At 37.9% G+C, this 20,912-nt stretch overlaps 1 protein-coding gene across 2 annotated transcripts in view; it reads left to right on the top strand.

Moving 5' to 3' along the window:
• LOC103673926 (UPF0547 protein C16orf87) overlaps positions 1–2,626 on the top strand; it is a 28,187-nt gene extending 25,561 nt beyond the window's left edge. For both annotated transcript variants that reach the window (XM_040633251.1, XM_040633250.1), the window contains one exon: positions 1,598–2,626. In XM_040633251.1, coding sequence (XP_040489185.1) covers positions 1,598–1,716 — 119 coding nt within the window. In that variant the 3' untranslated portion in view covers positions 1,717–2,626. The remainder of the gene's footprint in view (positions 1–1,597) is intronic.
• Positions 2,627–20,912: the final 18,286 nt, after the last annotated feature.

Here is a 20,912-nt window from a genome sequence, read left to right as displayed (position 1 = left end):
GGTTACATAGATGTATATTTTGTCAGAACTCATCCAATTGTACGTCAAGATCTGTGTATTTCACTGTATGTAAATTTAGCAACAACGTTTTAAATAACTATAAAAAACAGTATTGGCTCTTTTTAAAACAGTGGCACCATTAATTGAAAGACGATGTTTTGCCTTCATACTACTCAGGAAGTCTACGAGTCTTTAGTCAACTATACTATGAATTAGCATGAAGGTAGACTAACAACACTTTCTAACATTCAGGGTCTCAAAAAATTTGCTACCTGTACTCCCTTTCTCAGGAAGCTACTACAAGATACCTGGCATCAAAAGGAAGAAGTAAAACAAAAAAGTGTCCTGGGATTCAGGACACAGGGTCCAACTCAAGAGAAAGATGTTTATATCCAGCATGATGTTGGAGAGAGATCTTGATGATAATTAATTGTGTAGCAGGTCTAGAAATCAACCATTTCAGAATGGAGCAGAAGACTTGGAGAGACTTACTCAAGAAGATAAAATTGATATAATACCTAGTATGTGTAAATGTTCTGAAAGATCTATACAACTCATTAGTAATGAAAACTAAGCAGATGGAAAAAGAATCTCTTCAGGAAAAAATGTGCAGGAAAACTGAAATCATTTATATAGTCACAAGAATAATGTAAGCACTGAATATTGATCTCACCAAAATTGTGATGTAACTGTAATGGGAAGATGGGATGGGGAGAGTATGGGGCTTAAGATATGGAAAACAATAAAATACTAACTTTTCATGGTGGAAGGTCAATTAATAGTGCCTAAAACCAAGAAGTAGCATCACATAAAAACGTTGCTTGGAGAGGTAAAAATTAAAAAAAACAACTGAAAAAAAGTAGTTTCACTTGGAGTGTGGGAAGTGTGCATGGGAGAAGGAGGACTTCTGTATTTTGTAGCAAGTTGAATAAAAACGATTTGACTCTATATATTTAACTTTGATTAAAAAGTCAAAACAAAACAAAAAAACAGACAAAAGTACAATCATAGAAGAGCCTGAAAAAAGAAGTTGGCAGAATGTACACAAAGATACTTATTGTGATTTTAGCTGGCTCTGAGATAATATAGGTGGTTTTTATTTTCTGTTTTTCTGTACTTTTCAGTTTTCTATGAATTTGGATTGCATTTGTAATCAGGAGGTAGAAAAACAATTAAATGTTGGTCATTCTTATTTTCTATAGCAGGGTCAAGGTAAAGAAGTTACTATATTCATAAAGTGACTGTTAGTGTTCAGAAAGGACCATCTTTAGGGTGAGAAAATTCATTTTGATTGGGAGTGAGCTCATCCTAATTGAAGAGAAAGAAATATTTGAGATTTTTACAGAAATGATGTAGATATTATAGACAGTGTGTATAGAAATATATGTATATACAGTTTCCATTTAGTTCATGGCATTTCAGTAACTCCTTTGTATAATTTTTAAAAAATTTGTTTAGTAGCATGATACTATATAACATTTAACATATGTTGTTAGTATTATGTATATTTATGTTGTCATCTAAAGAAATACTTGAAAGCCTCAAGTATTTTTTAATTACTACATTTACATTAAGCTTTCTCTTTTTCTTTTAACAGAGAAACAGGAAAAGGAAATTGACATCTATGCTAACCTCTCTGATGAAAAAGCTTTCGTGTTTTCAGTCGCCTTGGCAGAAATAAATAGAAAAATTATCAATCAAAGACTTATTCTCTGATATTTGTCTGCAAAATATGTTGAAACTGTCTTCAGGATTACATCAGCAAATTCTCAAACAGTTGTGGACTCTCAGGAGCATTCTGACTGTATCAATAAGGGCCATTGATTGTTTTTTTTCCCTGTCATTTAGCCTGTGCCACACTTTGGGAGCAAAGCTGTAGGCTTGGACTGTTCTGGGATTTCCTTGTTTACCAAGGAGTATTGTCAGTGTTTTGTGTTTGGGATATAAGTAAGTATATTTACCAAAAACAAAAAAATAAAAAACAATGGATGGCTGTTAAAGGATAAAGGGGTAGAGGTGGGAGTGGAAAAATGAAAACTAGGGAAATAAAATGCTTGATAGTTTTCAGGTTTGCCACCAGAGATGCAATATTTTAAGTACTTTGAGAAAGAGTGACTTTTAAAAATATTATATTTCAGATTTTCAGCACTAACAGATTGCATATATACAGTTCATTTACTTTTAATAAATTGGCAGTTGATATTTTATTGAATGGGGAATTAAGAATATAAACTGTACATTTTGTCTTAAATTGATTTTTTCTTGGCCTTTATTTTTATGACTTAAGGTATGAGTTATATTTTGGGAGATACTTTCTAGACATTTGGGGAGTTTGGGTGCTATATGAAGAAAAACGTTTAAGGATATATCATACTTCAGATATAAACATCTTGTTTTCTTGAATGTAATTTATTTATTGGTTAAAAATACCTTTTCTGCTCTCAAGATGGTGCCTGTTAACCTAAACGTAAAATATATTTATTACATACAAAATATTTCTTAGATAGCCACTTTTAAGCAGTAATGTTTTATCTGAATGGATGTTCATTTATACATCCTGATAATTATTTAAATTGTTACTTAATCTCACTCTGGAAAAAAAAATAAACCTTAATATTGAAACTAATAGATTAATAGTGTGGTATAAGTTTTTGTTCTATGAAGTTTGTGAAATATATTTAAATTTTTAATTTTTCCAGTAATAAATGATAACTGTTTATGGTTGATTTATACTAAATGCTTTGCATTTTTGCATCTCAATTTAATATTCAAACTTGACAGTAACTTCCCTTATTTCAGGTACCCCCCACCCCCACCCCAGTGGCTGAATCTGTTTGGAAGTCTAGAAGCCTTATTAGAGAAGGTACTCATCAGTTAGATTTAGCCTTAAGAGATTTCCCTTTGAGTTTCAATAGTTGCATTGTCGGCTTCATCCTGCCTCTCTCATCACCTCTCAAAAGAAGATTCACATTTTTTCCTACTTTATTTAAATGGTAGCCAGCAGAGGGAGCTTAAGAGGTACTCTAGGGAGGAAGTAGAATTTTTCTAAGAATTCCTTCCCCCCCGCAATCCTTGTATTTACTGTAGGTACTACTACAATGATCTTGTATGCATTTTAAAGCCCTAGTAATAAAGTTTATTCCCAAGCATGCTGATGTGATTTTTATCTTTGAAATATAAAGCTATTTTCATTTTGACAAGAAAATGTAAAAGTAGTTAATATCTAAAAATGCTTTTGAGTATGTCCTCAGAAAAAGGAAGAACAGCTTAGGAAGTAGGCATCTCTATTAAGAATTATTGATGTCAGAGTCTATCCATTTAAAGCTGAAGACCCTTAGAGGAAGTACATGTTAGAATAGTCATGAGTACAATAAGGAAGGAGACTGCTGTCTAGGCTGGAACTTACCGTGTAAAGAAGTAATTTATTTCAGATGCTCATGATGTTAAATCATTGGCTTATTTAAAAAGTTCTTTGGCAGAGGGGCAAATTAGGCTTCCCCTATTTGTGATGTAGCCTATTCAGGAAATCTCTCTAAAAATTCTGTTTTCCGATTTTTTTATAAGCTATCTCATTATAAAGCTGAATTTGTCTAAGAATGTTGTAATGGTCTTGGAACATATTATTTGTCATTCATTGGTGTTGAAGAAACCTCTCTTACCAGCAGATGTCCTAAGAGCATAATTTTAATAATTTAGTTACATAATCCAAAGTTTGTTCTGCTTTAATACTTATAAGTGATATGATTATTCAGAATGCCCTAAAATGATTCCATAATTAGATTAGGTCTGTTGAAGATCTGTTCATTCTTAAATGTGAACAAGATTAAATAAGAGGTATTAGAGAGTTGTTAGGCTAAACTGTACAAATTTGTATGTTTACCTCCCCACCCAATCCCACTGTATTCCAAAATGTTTTGGGGGAGGCACTTAAGTTTTTGAGACTTGATTTTGTTTTTTTAAACCTGACCATTTCTTAAGTTTTTATGGGCAGAGAAGCCTTAGGTTATGTTCAATGTAAGATATTTAAAAGTAAGAAAATATTGCAAATTATTTTTTTCTGTAGCAATCAGTGGAAATAAACATCTTGAGACAATTTATATTATGATAACATAAAATTTAAAATTTACAAATGACTTAAAAATTTAGCCAGAGTAAATTGACACTTCTTGAAATTTCAAAAGTAGTTTAAAAAATAATGCTCAGTATGTTGTGACATTTGTAGTGTTTCCTAAAAGTAGCATGTGTTTTCTCTGAGATAAGAATTCAAACTGAAAAGTGTTTGACTTTCTAAACCCTGGTAATTGCATTTGATTCTCTAATTCTGACTATACAAATGTCTTAGTAATACGTGCAATTTTTACTTTCAACTGAAATTTAAGCTCTTTGCATGCTTCATATGAAAGTATTGATGGGGCACCTGGGTGGCTCAGTTGGTTGACTTCCGCTCAGGTCATGATCCTGGAGTCCCAGGATTGAGTCCCTCTTCAGGCTCCCTGCTCAGTGGGGAGTCTGCTTCTCCCTCTGACCCTCCTCACCTCATGCTTTCTCTCTCTCGCTCTCTTTCTCACAAATGAATAAATAAAATCTTTTAAAAAAAAGTATTAATCAAATCCGTTTGCTTCTACATACAAAAATATGCTCTATATAGAATTTTAAATTTTTTTGTGTTGTTTTTTTGTTTTCATCTTTGACTACTGTTATTATAAGGCTTGTTTTTACATTTGGTGATACACACACACACATATGCACACACATGTACACACTTATTTTACTTTTTCTAGTTATTCTTTTATGCTGTTTTAATCCACTTAGTTTATTAATAGTGTTCATTGCTCAAAGATTACAACTATAATAATGAGTATCCTAACATACAAAGCAAACTCTCTGGAATGAAAAGTATGAGACATACAGAGACTCCAGGCTGGACTGGAATAATTCTTTTTACCATAGTCAAAAATTTTCCTTTTGAATTATTAAGGAATCTTTTATCCTCTTATTTTTCAGAGTGTCTCTCTCCTCCCCTTAATGTTTTATCAGTGTGCTTTTTATTTCTTTCCCTTATTATGCTGGCAAGGACCTCAGTACAGTGCTGAAAAAGAATCATGAGAAGAGGAAGATCCTTGTCCAGAGTCCAGTCGTGGGAGAAACATACTCGGTCTTACGCCATTAAATATGATGTTAACTATAGGTTTTTGTGTTGTAGAAAACCCCTTATTAAATTGAGGAAAAGCCCTTCTCATTTGCTGAGAGTTTTTATTGTGAACATTTGTCGAATTTTGTCAGATGGTTTTTTCACATAAATTGAAACGATTTTTTTTCCTTTCGAATGTTAATATGGTGGGTTACATTGACTGATTTTTGATTATTGATGCCAGCCTTGCATTTCTGATATAAACCTTAACTTGGTTGTGTTGTATTATTTTTATATACTGATGAATTCAACTTGAATTAGTATTTTATTGAGGATTTTTATGTCTATGTTCATAAGGTATCTTAAACTGTAGTGTTTTTGTATTGTCTTTATCTGGTTTTATAATTAGGTGATACTGGTTTCATATAATGAACTGGGAAGTAGTCCATCTTTTTCTGCTTTCTTGAAGAGATTGTGTAGACTTAGTGTTACTCTTTAAATGTTTGGTAGAAGTTGGCATTGAAATCATCAAGGCCTAGAGGTGTATTTTAAAAGGATTTTACTAAGAATTACATTTATTTAGTAGTTATTGGATAATTTCAGTTATCTATTTCTGTTCGGATGAGTTTTGGTCAATTTCATTGAAGTTATGGAATTCAAATGTGTAAAATTCCTTGTATTTTTTTTTTATGTTTTGGGAGTCAGTGATATTTCTTCCTCCATTTTTTTTGTTAAGACTATTTGAGAAAGAGAAAGAGCGCAGGGGAAGGGGAGAAGCAGACTCCCTGCTGAGCAGGGAGCCCAACACGGGGCTTGATCCCAAGACGCTGGGATCATGACCTGAGTGGAAGGCAGATGCCCAACTGACTGAGCCACCCCAGGCGCCCCTCTTCCTTCATTTTTGATACTAATAATTTGGGGTTTTTTTGTCAGTGTAGAGTTTATTAATTGTGCTCTTTTTTTAAAGAACCAGCTTACAGTCTGTTGCTACTCTTTTTAAGTTTCAATAATTTATGCTTTTTATTATTTCTTCCCTTTTGCTTGCTTTGGGTTTATTTTTACCTCTTTTTCTGGTTTCTTATGGTGGAAACTTAGAAGCATTTAATGCTGTAAGTGTGCTTTTAAACACTATTTGCTTTGTCACACAAATTTTGTTGTGTTATATTTTTATTCTTGTTCAGTTCAGAATATTTTCCAATATTCCTTGATGTTTCTTCAATTTCCAAACATTTGGAGGCTTTTCTAGTTATTTTTCTGTTGTTGATTTTCAGTTTAAATTCATTATCATCAGAGAACATATTTTATACAATTTCATTTCTTTTAAAAATTGTTAGTTTGTTAGGACTTAAGATATGGTCTGTTTTGGTAAGTATTCCGTGTGCACTTGAAAAGAGTGTGGATTCTCCTAATGTTCAGTTCTGTATCCTTGCTGATTTTTTTTTTAAAGATTTTATGTATTTGAGAGAGAATGAGAGAGCATGAGAGTGGGTAGGGTCAGAGGGAGAAGCAGGCTCCCTGCTCAGCAGGGAGCCCAATACGGGACTTGATCCTGGGACTCCAGGATCATGACCTGAGCTGAACGCAGTCGCCTAACCAACTGAGCCACCCAGGTGCCCTCCTTGCTGATTTTCTACCACTGTCGTTACTGAAAGAAGAGTGTTAAAATCTCCAACTATAATAATGGATCTATTTCTCCTTTTAATTCTGTTAGTTTTTGAAGCTCTGTTGTTTGGTACTTAAATATCTAAGATTATTGTCTTTTGATTAGTGTTTGTATGGTAAGTCTTTTCCATCATTTTATTTTATTTTTTTTAAAAGATTTTATTTATTTATTTGATTAAGAGAGACTACGAGCAGGGGGAGACACAGAGGAAGAGGGAGAAACAGACTCTGTGCTGAGCAGGGAGCCTGACGAAGGACAGATCCCACATCCTGGGATCATGACCTGAGCTGAAGGCAGCCACTTAACTGACTGAGCCACCCAGCGTCCTATCCATCATTTTACTTTTAACCTACCTTTGTCATTATATTTGAAGTGAATTTCTTGTGGAGAGCATGTAATAATTCATGCTTTAATTTTTCTGATAATCTCGATATTTTACTTGGTTTATTTAGACTATCTGTATGTATATGTTGGATTATGTCTGCTATTTTATTATTCATTTTCCATATGATTTCTCTTTTATATTTTCCCATTTCCCTTTTTCTGGCCTCTTTTGGATTTCCTGAACATTTTTTAGTGTTTTATCTATCGTGATTTTTTACTATATCTGTATAGTTTTTTACTTTTCTTAGGGATTACCCTAAACAAACTTTTATAGTTTACTTAAAATCAGTATTTTACCAATTCAAGTGGAATGTAGGTATCTTATCATCATTTATATTCTTTTATCCTTTCTTTTCCTGTTATAGTTGTCTTATAAGTTATAAAACTCATTGGATAGGGTTGTATATTTTGTTTACAACTATTGTACATATTTTTAAGAACTCAAGAGAACAATCCATTGCATATACCTGGATATTTGTCATATTTCTGTTGCTCTTTCTTAATTTCTGATGTTCTAAGTTTCCATTGGTATATCCTTTACACCTGGAAAACTACTTTTAGCGCTGATCTGCTGCTGATGAACTCTCATAGTTTACCTTCATATGAGAATGTCTTTATTTTACTTTAATTCATGAAAGGTATTTTTGGAGGATATAAAATTCTAGGCTGACAGTTCTTTTCTTACAGCACATTAAAAATTCCCCCACATCCTTCTGGTCTCCATGACTTCTGATGAGAAATAGACAGCCATTCAAATAATTTTTCATCTCTGTGAAACATTATTTTTCTCTGGCTGTTTTCAGGAGTCTTTGTCCTTTTTCAGTTTGATTATGGTATGTCTGGGTGTGGCATTCTTTGAATTTTTCCTGTTTGGGGTTTTCTGAGCTTCTTGAATGTGTAAGTATTAGTCTTTCAACAACGACATAAAATTTTCAGTTCTGATTTTTTTGTTCTTCCACCTCTTTTCTCCTCTCTGAGACTCCAGTGGAGTTGGACTTTTTAATATCATCTCACAGATCCCAGGGCCTCTCCTCATTTTTTCTTTTTTCTTTCTTTTTTTTTTTTTTTTTACCCCTCTGTTCAGATTGGATGGTTTCTACTGATCTGTCTCAAGTTCACTGACTTCCCTTTTATCTCCATTCTGAATTCATCCAATGATGAACTTTATTTCATAAAAAAAAATTTTTATACTTTTTATTTCTAAAATTGCCATTTGTTTTTTCTTTATATTTTATATTCCTTTTCTGAAACTTTCTATCTTTCCATTTGTTTCAAAAATGTTTACATTTAGTGTATGGTTAAAATAGCTGCCTTAACTAACATCTCCCTCTGGTTCTAGAATTTGTGTTATGTCATGATTGGTTTCTGTTGATTGTTGAAGTTTTCTTAGTTCTTTGCTAAGTAATTTTGGATTTCATCTTTGACATTATAAATAATGTATAGGAATCTGGGTAACTAAGGATAATAGACAGCCAAGTTAGGTTCAGGCTGCACATTTTGTGTGCGTCTGTGACCTGTGGTTCCAATATCAGTTCAGTTTCTAAGTGATTGCAGTACTATTTAGATCACTTTGCATGTGTACTACTCAGTGGCAAATCAGACCTGGACAGTAGTTCTACCATGTAGCTCACTTCTCAGAATTTATTCTATGTTATTCAGGGTCACATCCATTTATGAACAGCTCAGGGGTAAGCCCAATAATTCAAACAACTGTGGGATCACACTTCATTATCCTACTTTTTATAGTCTTCTTGACACTTTCTGGCTCCTTAGAGCCTCCCTTCCCAGTCTTTCATCTAAAAAGCTGATGGCTTTAGTTTCTTTCTTCTGCTCTATGCTTCCTATGACTGCATCTGTGGTGAAAAGGTAACAAGACAGAGGGAAGAAGAGCAATGGGGATTTGCCCACACTCTTGGGATCATAGCTTTTTCTGGCCAAAGAGAAGGGATCTGTTCATTCTGAATCCTCTGAGATTTAAGTGCCTGACCAGATATGGTTGCTGTGGTCTATCATTTGGAACCTGGAGTGGTGAAGAAGGGAGAAAGTAAGGGGTGGGGGAAGCCATGACCCACCCTCTCTGACAATTAGGAGCCCCCTTTCCCACTCTTCAGATCAGAAAGGGAGGGCTTCTGTTGGGTCCTTGGTGCATATTTCTGTGTTTCAGGCTAGGTAGTAACTAAAGAATTATAAAGCCTTTGCCAGTTCTGTGGAATTTAGAATTTGGGTCTGCTTTCCTAATCTGTCTGCTACTACCATTTATATTTCAGAGTCTTCAGGATATGCCCCATGCATTCTGTCCAGGATTTAAAGTTACATTCAGTGGGAGAGGCAAGTGTGTACTTTATCTGCCTGGGAATTGGAACCTCACAGTTTTTGTATGTAATTCAAATAGGATCATATGTCATTGCTTACAATATGTCTTAGAGTTCTTTGTGTGTCTCATAGAGTTCTTTAGTTTGGAACTTAACGAAGATAATGTTTTGTTGAGTTAACCAGACTTCTCCGTAATTGAGAAATGGAGTTTATATATGCATGGATAAATATACTGAAGGATAATACAGTAGATTCAGGAACCACTTTCCAGTTTTTCTTCAAGGAACTAATAATTTTTGATTGTGAGGAAAAGACTTATTCTGAGCCAGTCCAAAACCTCTATTATGTAACTAACTCATGCTTTTCATTCTAGAGTGTTAACTATGTTAGGATACTCATTGTAGTTGTAATCTTTGAGCAATGGACAGAATTGTTGCCCTCCAGTATGCTTTGCAGAATGGTTGCTATATCACGCTGCATCTCTAACCGTAGTGTTCTGTGCATCCCTTTGGTGACAGCATGTGCTATGGCAGTGGCCTTTAACCTGGGAGATGAAAACATTTTCTAAGGGTCCTGATAATTTTAAAATGTTTTTTGAGATAAAAGTCGTATACCATACAATTCACCCAGTTAAAGTGCACCTTTGGTATGTTATGATAAGAAATTGTAGTAAAATATGCATAACAAAATTTGCCATTTTAACCATTTTTAAGTGTACAATTATATATATGTGTGTATATATATATAAGTGTACAATTGTATATATATATTTAAAATTATGCACTATGACTTTTTCATTTATCTGTTTATTTGTTGATGAATCCTTGGGTTCTATCTTTAGGCCATTGTGAGTTGTGAAAATGCCGTTACAGAACATTGACATACAAGTTTATGTTGGAGTCCCTCTTTCAATTCCTTTGGTTATAAACCTAGGAGTGGAATTGTTGGATCATATGGTAATTTTAGATTTAGCTTTTTGAGGAACTGCCAAACTATCTTTCATAGTGGTAACTGGCTACCCCAGTTTCGTTCCCACCAGCAAGGTACATGATTCAACAATTTCTCCACATACTTGCCAATGCTTGTTTTTTGTTTTGTTTTGTTTTATTATTACAGCTATCCTACTAGTGGTATCTCATTGTAGTTTTGATGTGCATTTGCCTAATGACTGATGATGTTGAACATCTTCATGTACATTTTGACCATTTTTATATATCTGGAGAAGTGTCTGTTCAACTCCTTTGCCCATTTCAAATTGGGTGGCCTTTCGTTGTAGGAGTTCTTTATATCTTCTGCATATCAGGTGATTAACAAATATATCCTCCCATTCTGTAGATTGTGTTCGTTCGTTCTCTTTCTTTTCTTTTCTTTTCTTTTCTTTTCTTTTCTTTTCTTTTCTTTTCTTTCTTTCTTGTCTTTTTACTTTATTGATAATGTCCTTGATGCACAGGTTTAATTTTTTTCTTGAAATATAAAGAAGATACAATGTCGTGTTAGTTTCAGATGTACAACATACTGATTTGACAGTTCTTTTTTTTTTTTAAAGATGTATTTATGTATGTATTTATTTATTTGACAGAGAGAGCACAAGCAGGGGGAGCAGCAGAGGGAGAGGGAGAAGCAGGCTTTCCACTGAGCATGGAGCCTGATGCGGGGCTCCATCCCAGCACCGTGGGATCATGACCTGAGCCGAAGGCAGATGCTTAACCAACTGAGCCACGGAGGCACCCCTTATTTGACAATTCTATGTTATTCAGTGCTCACCACAATAAGTGTAGTCACCATCTCTCACGGTACGTTATTACAATATTATTAACTATGTTCCCTATTTCTTCCTTTTTCAGTTTTGGTAGTTTCTAAGTTTCTAGGAATTTATCCATTTCTTCCAGATTGTCTAATCTGTTGGCATATAATTGCTCATAATATATTCTTTTTTTTTTAAAAAAGATTTTATTTATTTGAAAGAGAAAGCGTGCGAGCGCACAAGCAGTGGGGAGAAGCAAAGGGAGAGGGAGAAGCAGGCCCCCTCGTAAGCAGGGAGCCCTGTGCAGGGCTTGATCCCCGGGCCCCGAGACCATGACCCAAGCCGAAGGCAGACGCTTAACCAAATGAGCCACCCAGGCTCATAATTTATTCTTAAAATTGTTTGTATTTCCTTGGTGTTGGTTGTGATCTCTCCTCTTTCATTCATGATTTTATTAATTTGGGTCCTTCTCCTTTCTTTTTGATAAGTCTGGCTAGGGGTTTATCAATCTTACTAATTCTTCCAAAGAACCAGCTTCTAGTTTCGTTGATCTGTTCTACTGTTCTTTTGGTTTCTATTTCATTGATTTCTGCTGTAGTCCTTATTATTTCTCATCTGCTGGTTTCGGCTTTATTTGCTGTTCTTTCTACAATTCCTTTAGGTGTAAGGTTAGCTTGTGTATTTGAGACCTTTCTTGTTTCTTGAGAAAGGCTTGTATTGCTATGTTCTTCCCTCTTAGGACCGCCTTTGCTGCATCCCAAAGGTTTTGAACAGTTGTGTTTTCATTTTCATTTGTTTCCATGAATTTTTAAAATTCTTCTTTGATTTCCTGGTTGACCCATTCATTCTTTAGTAGGATGCTCTTTAGCCTCCATGTATTTGAGTTCCTTCCAAATTTCCTATTGTGGTTAAGTTCAAGTTTTAAAGCATTATGGTCTGAAAATATGCAGGGAATAATCCCAGTCTTTTGGTACCAGTTGAGACCTGCTTTGTGACCTGGTATGTGATCTATTCTGGAGAATGTTCCATGTGCACTTGAGAAGAATGTATATTCTGTTGCTCTAGCATGGAATGCTCTGTATATATCTGTGAAGTCCATCTGGTCCGTTGTGTCATTTTGAATGGTCCCTTCTTTCCTTGTTGATCTTCTGCTTAGATGATCTGTCCATTGTTGGATTGTATTATTGTGTTATTATCAATGTGTTTCTTTAATTTTATTATTTAATTGGTTTATATAATCTTCTGTTCCCAAGTTAGGTGCATAAATATTTATAATATTTATCCCTTCATCCCTTGCTACAGTCTTTGGTTTAAAATCTAATTTGTCTGATGTAAGGATTGCTACCCCAGATTTCTTTTGATGTCCATTAGCATGATAAACGGTTCTCCACCCCCTCACTTTCAATCTGGAGATGTCTTTGGGTCTAAAATGAGTCTCTTGTAGATGGTATATTTATGGGTCTTGCTTTTTTATCCAATCTGATACCCTGTGTCTTTTGATTGGAGCATTTAGCCCATTTACATTCAGAGGAACTATTGAAATATATGAATTCGGTGCCATTGTATTGCCTGCAAAAGTCCCCCTTTCTGGTCCATGTTACTTGAGGGCTCTCTCTCCGATTACAGGATCCCCTTTAATATTTCTTACAGGGTTGTTTTAGTGATCACAAATTCTTTTCGTTTCTGTTTATCCTGGAAGCTCTTTATCTCTCCTTCCATTCTGAATGACAGCCTTCCATAACAGAAGTACAACAGCTTATAAGATGGAGGAAGACAGGGAAATACATTTCAAATAGCTGAATATGACTCTGAGTGGCCAGGAAAATGACATGGATATCATCTGGAAAATCGGGGATTTAAGTAGGTAGAAAGACCTTTTTAAAAAAACTGTTTTGGGAATACTACATGAAAGTGCAGAAAGCAGAGTGCTCACCTCACCTTCCTGATCAATGCAAGTGTCCTCTCCAAGTGTGTTGCAGGGTTTCTTTCAGATGCAATTTTTTTTTTAGGATTTTATTTTTAAGTAATCTCTACACCCACTGGGGGGCTCAAACCTGCAACCCCGAGATCAAGAATCTCATGCTGTACTGACTGAGCCAGCCAGGTGCCCCTCAGATGCAAGTTTTGGATTAAAATATCTTGTTCATATTTTGGCTGGCTTTTATCTTGATTACTGTGGTCTCCTCCTTGGCCTTACCACCTTTTCCTGAACAAAATGCCACCTCAAAAGTCTCTTTCCCTAAGAGTTCTTACCATACCCTCATCTCTCAACTCTATGCCTTGACTACTTCCTAAAACCTGTCTTTCATGGATTCCGCTTCTTCATTGGAGGTCTGAAAGTCTCCAGTGAATCTACCTTTGCCTATATCATAGTTCATGGGTTTTTTTTTTTTTTTAAATATTTTATTTATTTATTTGACAGAGAGAGACAGCGAGAGAGGGAACACAAGCAAGGGGAGTGTGAGAGTGAGAAGCAGGCTTCCCAAAGAGCAGGGAGCCCGATGCGGGGCTCAATCCCAGGACCCTGGGATCATGACCTGAGCCGAAGGCAGACGCTTAATGGCTGAGCCACCCAGGTGCCCCGTATAGTTTGTGGTTCTTGACAAATACTTTTGTGCCTTTTTCTTATACTTCCTCATTTGTGGCTTTTTTTTTTATCCTGTCTTTTTCAATATATAGGATTTTATAGGTTGAAGTATAAAGACTGTCTCTAGAATCTCTGTCTCACCAGATCAATTTTCAGCTTTCTAGGATGGAAAATCCAATTGTTTTGAATTGATCAGAAATCTACTCGTGGGTTAATCAGTCATGAGTAGTTGGGTGGGCACCAGCGTCTCATAGTTCTGACATGGCTGCTGGGAGTCTACCAGTGTAGACTGTGTTAGGGGCATTCCTAGAAAAGGCAGAATGTTTACTAACCAGGCACTCACCTGACAGGTGCCTGCTACTCTCTGTAGAACAAGGTGTTGGAAAAAGTCATGATATCCTTATAAATAAGATGGAGAAATGAGCTGAATCCTGGGGATTTGAGAGAGATTACAAGCAAATGAACAATCAGATCCAAAGAAGGTGGACTGATGTTTGTCTGGAGGACTGTCACTAGTGATAATCTCAGGGCTCTGCTCACCCTGTCCTGATTTTAGCATTTCTCTCAGTAAGTCAAGTGAGTTATCCTTAGGGTCCAAGTGCCCACATGAACAAAGGACATGTCCTGGCTTCGTTGGGGCTATTAGGCCACATTAAGAAAGTAGTAGCTTTCTTAATAGTTTCTTGAGTAGCTACCCTCAACTACCCTTCCTGAATATACCATCCCCCAGTCTTGTGACTTCCATCAGAGCTCCGTTGGAAATGGGTGATGCTAAGATGGGGAAATGGCTGGACTTCATTCAGCCCTCCCCTCTCACTCCCAGCCTTTTTTCTCTCTCCTTCTGGGATTCCATTTGGTGAACATCAGACTTCTGGATTTTTATCTGTTCTTTCACATTTTTCTCTCTTTTTATCTTATGCTCTGGAAGATCTCCTTTATTTTATCTTATGATTCTAATTTGGAGCATTTTATTTTAGCTGTTGTATTTTAAATCTCTAATCGTTTTTCTGATTTTTTTTTCAAATCAACCTCTTGTGGTTTTATAAAATCTTTGTTATATCTTTTTGAGTCAAGTTTTCTTCTATTCCCTGATTATGTTTGTTTCCACCAGACTTTGTCTTGGTCTTTCTCTCTCAAGCTTCTGGATCTGCTGATATCTTGGTGTCTTGTCATATTTAAGAAAGAAGGTCCATGCAACTGGGCTCTGTCATTTTCCCAGTGAGAAATCTGACTGGGTGCTCTGGGCGTGAGGTGGGGGAGGGGAGTGGGAACTCATTTTGAGACCGAAAGCACCCGATTGCCAGAATGAGGACTTTACTGTGGGACATCAAGTTGAGGACTAAAAACAGACTCCAATATGAATTGTTCAATTTCTTTAGAGAAGAGCTGTCAGGGACTTGTTTGCTTTTGCCTTAGGGTAGATGCCGTGTGCCTATACTTGCTGGGTGTGTGTGCAAGGGACTGGGGGATGACAGGGGGTGGTAGAGAAAAGCAGGTGGGTACAGTTGATCCACCATCAGAGCCTGCCCGGGTCCCCTCAGGCTGACTGGCTGCCCTCCTCTGCAGCCCTCATACCTCCGCTCTCTACGGTGTCCCTGACCTATTAACCCTCTGCCGTCAGCTTCCTGGCTGCCAGATATGCGCCCACTCTCTCATCCCAATATGAGATTCCCTTACTCTTTTCTCCCTCAGGTATGGGTTATTCCTTTGTGTACTTCTGTTCCTTTAATACAGAGTCAAGGCAGAGAGAACGTGTCTGGTTCACTAATAAAGGTCAAACCCCCCCCACACATTTACTGTTTGTTATCCCACAAGTAATATTTCCAGCAAAACTCCTCTATATTAATGAAATATTTCCATTAAAATGATTTGTCTTTCATGGCTTAAAAAAGTAAACTAGTAAGGTACAAAAACATGCTCCTCATAAAAATGCAAATACAAACGCATGTAGACTGAAAAGGGAACTTGGCTTTTCCCTTCTTCTTTTTCCCTAACTCAATTCTGCTCTTTGCCCCGGAACTAACTGCTATTAATAACTGGGTGTATATCCTCAACCATTGCTAATGGATTTACTATCTCTGTCTCTCATCTGGTTGTCAGGGTATTTATCTTTTTAATTTAGATAGGATCCAGTTTTATGTGGTGTTCTGTGAATTTTAACTTGACAGTGGATGTAGAACTATCATTCTTTCCCCTACTGGTTTACATTTAAGTAGTTTAGGGTTTTTCCTTTTGTAAAAAAACAAAATCTATTACGTCCTGCTTCACACTTTCTACCCAAATTGAGAAACCCTTGTCCTATCACAAAGAATCCCAGCATATTAAACTAAAAAACCTGATTGGATGAAATACAGCAAGTTGAACATATCATAATACATGACAACATTTGGAAGTGCAGTACTAAAACTTCTTTGTTAAACTTCATGTTATCCTATCCCAGCTAAATAATGGAACAGAACCAAATCACATTTATTTTGCTCATTGTCAAGCAGGCAAACGAGTTTGCATGGCGTCTCTCAAATATAGTAATAACAAACACCCAGATTCAAATGTTCTTGTTCCCCCTCTACTGTTCTCTCCTACTATTTCCTGCCTGTTTTTCCTAGTTTATTCTCCATGCTCTTGATTTACTTAGTTTATTCTCCATGTTCTTGATTTACTGGTCATTCTTTTTGCTGTAGGTCTTGAAATTGGAATCAGTTTACCTCAAGACGACCATCAGAGTGTGAATTTCCAGATGAATTCTATTTATAACAGTGTGTAGGAATATCTATTGGCAAAACTACACATTTTGGGGGCCCAGATCCCTATTCTGGAGAAAGATCATATTCTCCACTTTTGAAGAGCAGAAATCCTTTACATAGCTAGTTCTGGTAGGTCTTTATATTGTTCCATGCCAAATGGTTTTGAAAGTTCTATGTTTCGTTAGCACTGACTTTCCTTGGCTCTGTGGCAGAATTTACTTTTCTCCTCATTTTCGTATTTCTTCATCTGTAGAAGCCTGGTGTTCACCAACCTCCATCTGCAAGGTTGGGTCAGAACTCCAGCTTAGACCTCGCTTTTAAAAAAAGGACAGCAGTTACAATTCACTGAGCTCTAAACTGCATGAAGGCACCATTGTATGCATTTCACATTCATTATCCCATTTAATCCTTAATTAACACTAGGTTGAGAGAGGGTAAGTTGCTTGCTGAAGTCATACAGTAAGTGGTGGAAACTGGGCTTCAAACCTAGATCTGCCTCGCACACCAAAGCCTACGCTCTTACTCTCGAGGCTCCAACCCCCACTTCAGTGATGAATCTTCATGAGCCCGTGTGAAGGGAAACTTGAAGGCACTACCTACTAGATAGTGACTCATAGGCTAGATTATGGCCCCCCCCAAAGACATTCACACCCTAATTCTAGGAACCTATGACTGTTGCATTAGATGGCAAAAAAAAAAAAAAAAAAAAAGGACTTTGCAGATATGATTAAGTGAAGGACCTTGAGATGCAGAGATTATCTTGGGTTATCCAGATGGCCCTAAATGTAATCACATGTATCATCGTAAAAGGGAGGCAGGAGGACGCGCACAGAGGAGCAGATAAGGCAGTGAGATCATGGAGACAGAGACTGAGTATTGTGGCCATAAACCAAGAAATGCCAGCAGCTACTAGAAGCGGGAGCTTCCAGAGGATGCCCAGCCCTACCGACACCTCGGTGATACTGGTTTTGGACTTCTGACCTCCAGATCTGTGGGAGAATAAATTTCTGTTGTTCTGTTCTGTTGTTTAAAGTCACTAAATTTGTGGTAATTTGTTATGGCAGCCATAGGAAATCAGTGCAGTGATTTCGTGACCTCTCTGGGCCAGTTTCCTTATCTGCAAAATGAGGATATTAATGGTAATACCTAGAACTTGAAAAAACTAATGAATGTAAACTGTCTGGCAGGGTACCTGGTACAAGGTGAATGCTCGGCAGAGATTAGGTGTTACTATTACCAATGGGCTCTGATAGAACACCTGTAAGGTGCTTTGGAAGCGTATGGGAAGGAAGAGCAACTAACGCAGCCTCGAGTTCATATGAGGCACATATTTTCCAGTAAGGTTAACAAGACAGTGTAGAGGTAAAGAAGTTGAAATTAACTGAAAGTTAAAATATATGGCATTTACTGACCATAAAAAGATTCTCCACCCCCAGTTTCTAAGAATGACTGCAACCATCAGAGAAACACTTTTCAGGTAGTTACTCTTGCCCCTCGCAGGTGCCCCAGCAACTTTCTTATTTTTCTGGATCTGTTCCTGAATGGTCATTCCAGGACGCATTAATTAATGAATGAAACATAAGAATAAACACTGCAACTGGGAATTGGAAGTGTAAATGCAGTGGCCTGTCCGGGAATGTAATCCACAACCATCACACTTTGCTGTGCTGTCCACAGAGATGAACAGAGGGCGGGCTGTACTGATCGAAGGGCCTGGGTCCCCGGACTGCTACGGATTATTTCTCCCCGAGGGCTGTGCCGGAGCGGGGCTGGAGCGCTTGCCTCTGAGCTTGTCTCCATTTGTTCACCCCTCTCTGAGAGACGTCATCGCCGGCACTGTGGGTTGCTCTGGGCTGATGATGGAGGAGTTAGCAGCGTGGCCTGGAGTGGCTCTCGGTGGGCTGGAGCCAGCTGACACACGCCACTTAGGTTTCCAAGGAGCCAAGCTGTCCCCACTCACGCACGGCTGATGCACTTGTGGCTAAATGCGTTGCAGCCGGGGCCCGGTGCCAGATTCAGGGCAGGAAATAGAACGCCACCTCCATCACCAGGGAAACAATGGTCTGCGTGCCTGATTTAAGCCAGGGCCAACGAGAAAGCTCAAAGGGGACGGTCAGCAGAGGAAGGGAGGAAGGGAGACCAGAGGGCAGCTTGCAAGGATTTTGTCTTGGGTTATAACCGTTGACAAGCCACTTAACTGCCCACATATTTAAGTTTATCTGAGCATGAGATGGAGGCAACAATATTTACACATCTCACTGGGGACTTAGGAAAACAATATTTCTGACAGACCACTTGGGATCCATGGATGGAAGGTTCTATGTAAGTGCAGACGATAAATTTACTGTGTGTTTGTGCTTTTAGTGGGTGCCTTAGGGGCATGGAGACCCTCCAGAAAACACTTTTAGAATCTGACCAAAACCCACAAGCGACAACAAAAGCTAACAGTTTTAGGTGCATGGATTTGTCTTTGGTTTTGTGCAAGTTTGGGGAGCTGCATGTATGATTCAGACTTCGGAACCGTGTCCAAACTTACTGCTGTGATTAGTGCTTACAGGTCCTTCAGTCCTTTGAAAATGCTGTCGTTGGGGATTGTTCCCAAATGTGTGCCAACTTTTCTCTAAAAAAAAAAAAATCCCAAATTACTTTGACCGTGTAGTTTCTGAGTTGCGCGTGGAGTCTGGAACATTTGTTTCCAAGTCGCAATGGGCCAAAAATCTGTTTCGAAAACAGAGTGCGAAGATGACTTGTTGCTCTTCCCGCCTGGGGTTTGCTGTTTCTGAGGAATCCTTCCGAGTCTGCTATACCTCCTGCCTTCTGTCCATTTAAGGCTAAGCAATTGATCTCAGACCTCCGTATAAGGTTAATAAATGTTGTTTTCTATCGGCTAGGGACCCGAGGGAGTCTATTACCCTGTTCTTGGTTAATTAAACCTCTCTCTGGTGCATATTGTCTCTCTAGTAATTCCTGTGGGTCCACGTAAATGGTGACTATTATAGAAAAACAAACTTGTTTAATGACACAAATACACATTTAAAAATTTAGAATAATTATATAAAAGCAATATGGAAAACAAAGATCATCTACAATTCTCTCATGCAGAATTAACCATCCTGGCATATATGTATATTTCAAACAAACACGGATTCTAATGTGTGTACCTGCTGCTTTACGGCCTGCTTTTGGGGTGAGGTCTTCACCTGTTGGATCTGGGGAGAGCATCATAAATCCTTCGAGTCTCCTCTTGGGGCGGGGGTGGGGGGAGGTTCCTGCTTCTATTGCACGTTAGAGGCTGTCGGGGGAATGAGGACCTTAGAACTTCAGTCAGCCCTTGCTTTCAAAGACTTTCAAAGACTCGTTCTCTCAGAGGTCACTCCACTTCCTCAGCACTCCCGTGTTTTGGCAACAGCGTGCACCCCAGAACTAGTGAACACTTGCTGGTTTTAGCTTCTGTGTGGATGCTGATCCTGTGTCCTTGCAATCCACTTGCACCCTGCTGTCAGGGGCATTAGTACCCCCCCTTTTTTCCTGCTAGCAGAACCTGATTAAGGCATAACGTACATAAAATACAGAACACAAATCTTATAGCCTATTGAATACAGCAGACCTGTATGCACATATGCATACACCAATGCGACCACCACTCAGGATATAAAACATCTCCAAAATCCCCAAAGTGACTTTGTGTCCTCTCCGAGTCGGTACCTCCCGCCCCCGCCTAGGTAATTATCCCATACCTTTTTAAACACTAATTTAATCATGTTATTTCCTACCTAAAAACATTTCATAGGATTGTTGTCCCTATATCTTGCTGCTTTGGGTCTAAATGTCTCTGCCTGATCTTCTGGGTCCAGTGTCTTTGGGGTCCTGCCTGCCAAATCATTTGGGCCTCCATCGACACCTCCTGACCTGAGGCTAGTCTATGTGCTGTCGCTCCCGCCTGCCAGGCTGCATCTGGAGCTCTGTTCACTCTGAGTCCTTACGAGAACGGCTCTTTCTTTGGTCTCCCCAAATCTCACCCTTTCACCAAGGCTCAACTCAAGTCCCATTTCCTCCGAGAAATCTTCCCTCTTTGCCAAAATTTTTTTCCAATTTCTTTGCTTCCCTCTTACACCTGAATCAGTTAACGTCATGTGACTGAGTTTCTGCAGAGACCCGGGGCCATGGAGCCTTGCCACTATGCTGTTCCTCCTTAGGGTCCCTGATGAGCATTTCTGTCCTACAGGACAGTCTCCCAAAACCTCCTTTCTTTTCACTCCCATTCTCTTGCATCTTGGGGCTGCTCCAGGTCCCCACTCTTCAACCCCAGACGCTGCTCGGTATCTATCTCTCCCCTTTTTTCTTTT

The sequence above is a fragment of the Ursus maritimus genome, unplaced genomic scaffold (genome assembly GCF_017311325.1).
Source record: "Ursus maritimus isolate PB19 unplaced genomic scaffold, ASM1731132v1 scaffold_19, whole genome shotgun sequence".
NCBI classification, from domain to species: domain Eukaryota; kingdom Metazoa; phylum Chordata; class Mammalia; order Carnivora; family Ursidae; genus Ursus; species Ursus maritimus.
Note: the sequence above shows the minus strand (reverse complement) of the source record. Positions and strands in the feature narration are given on the sequence as shown.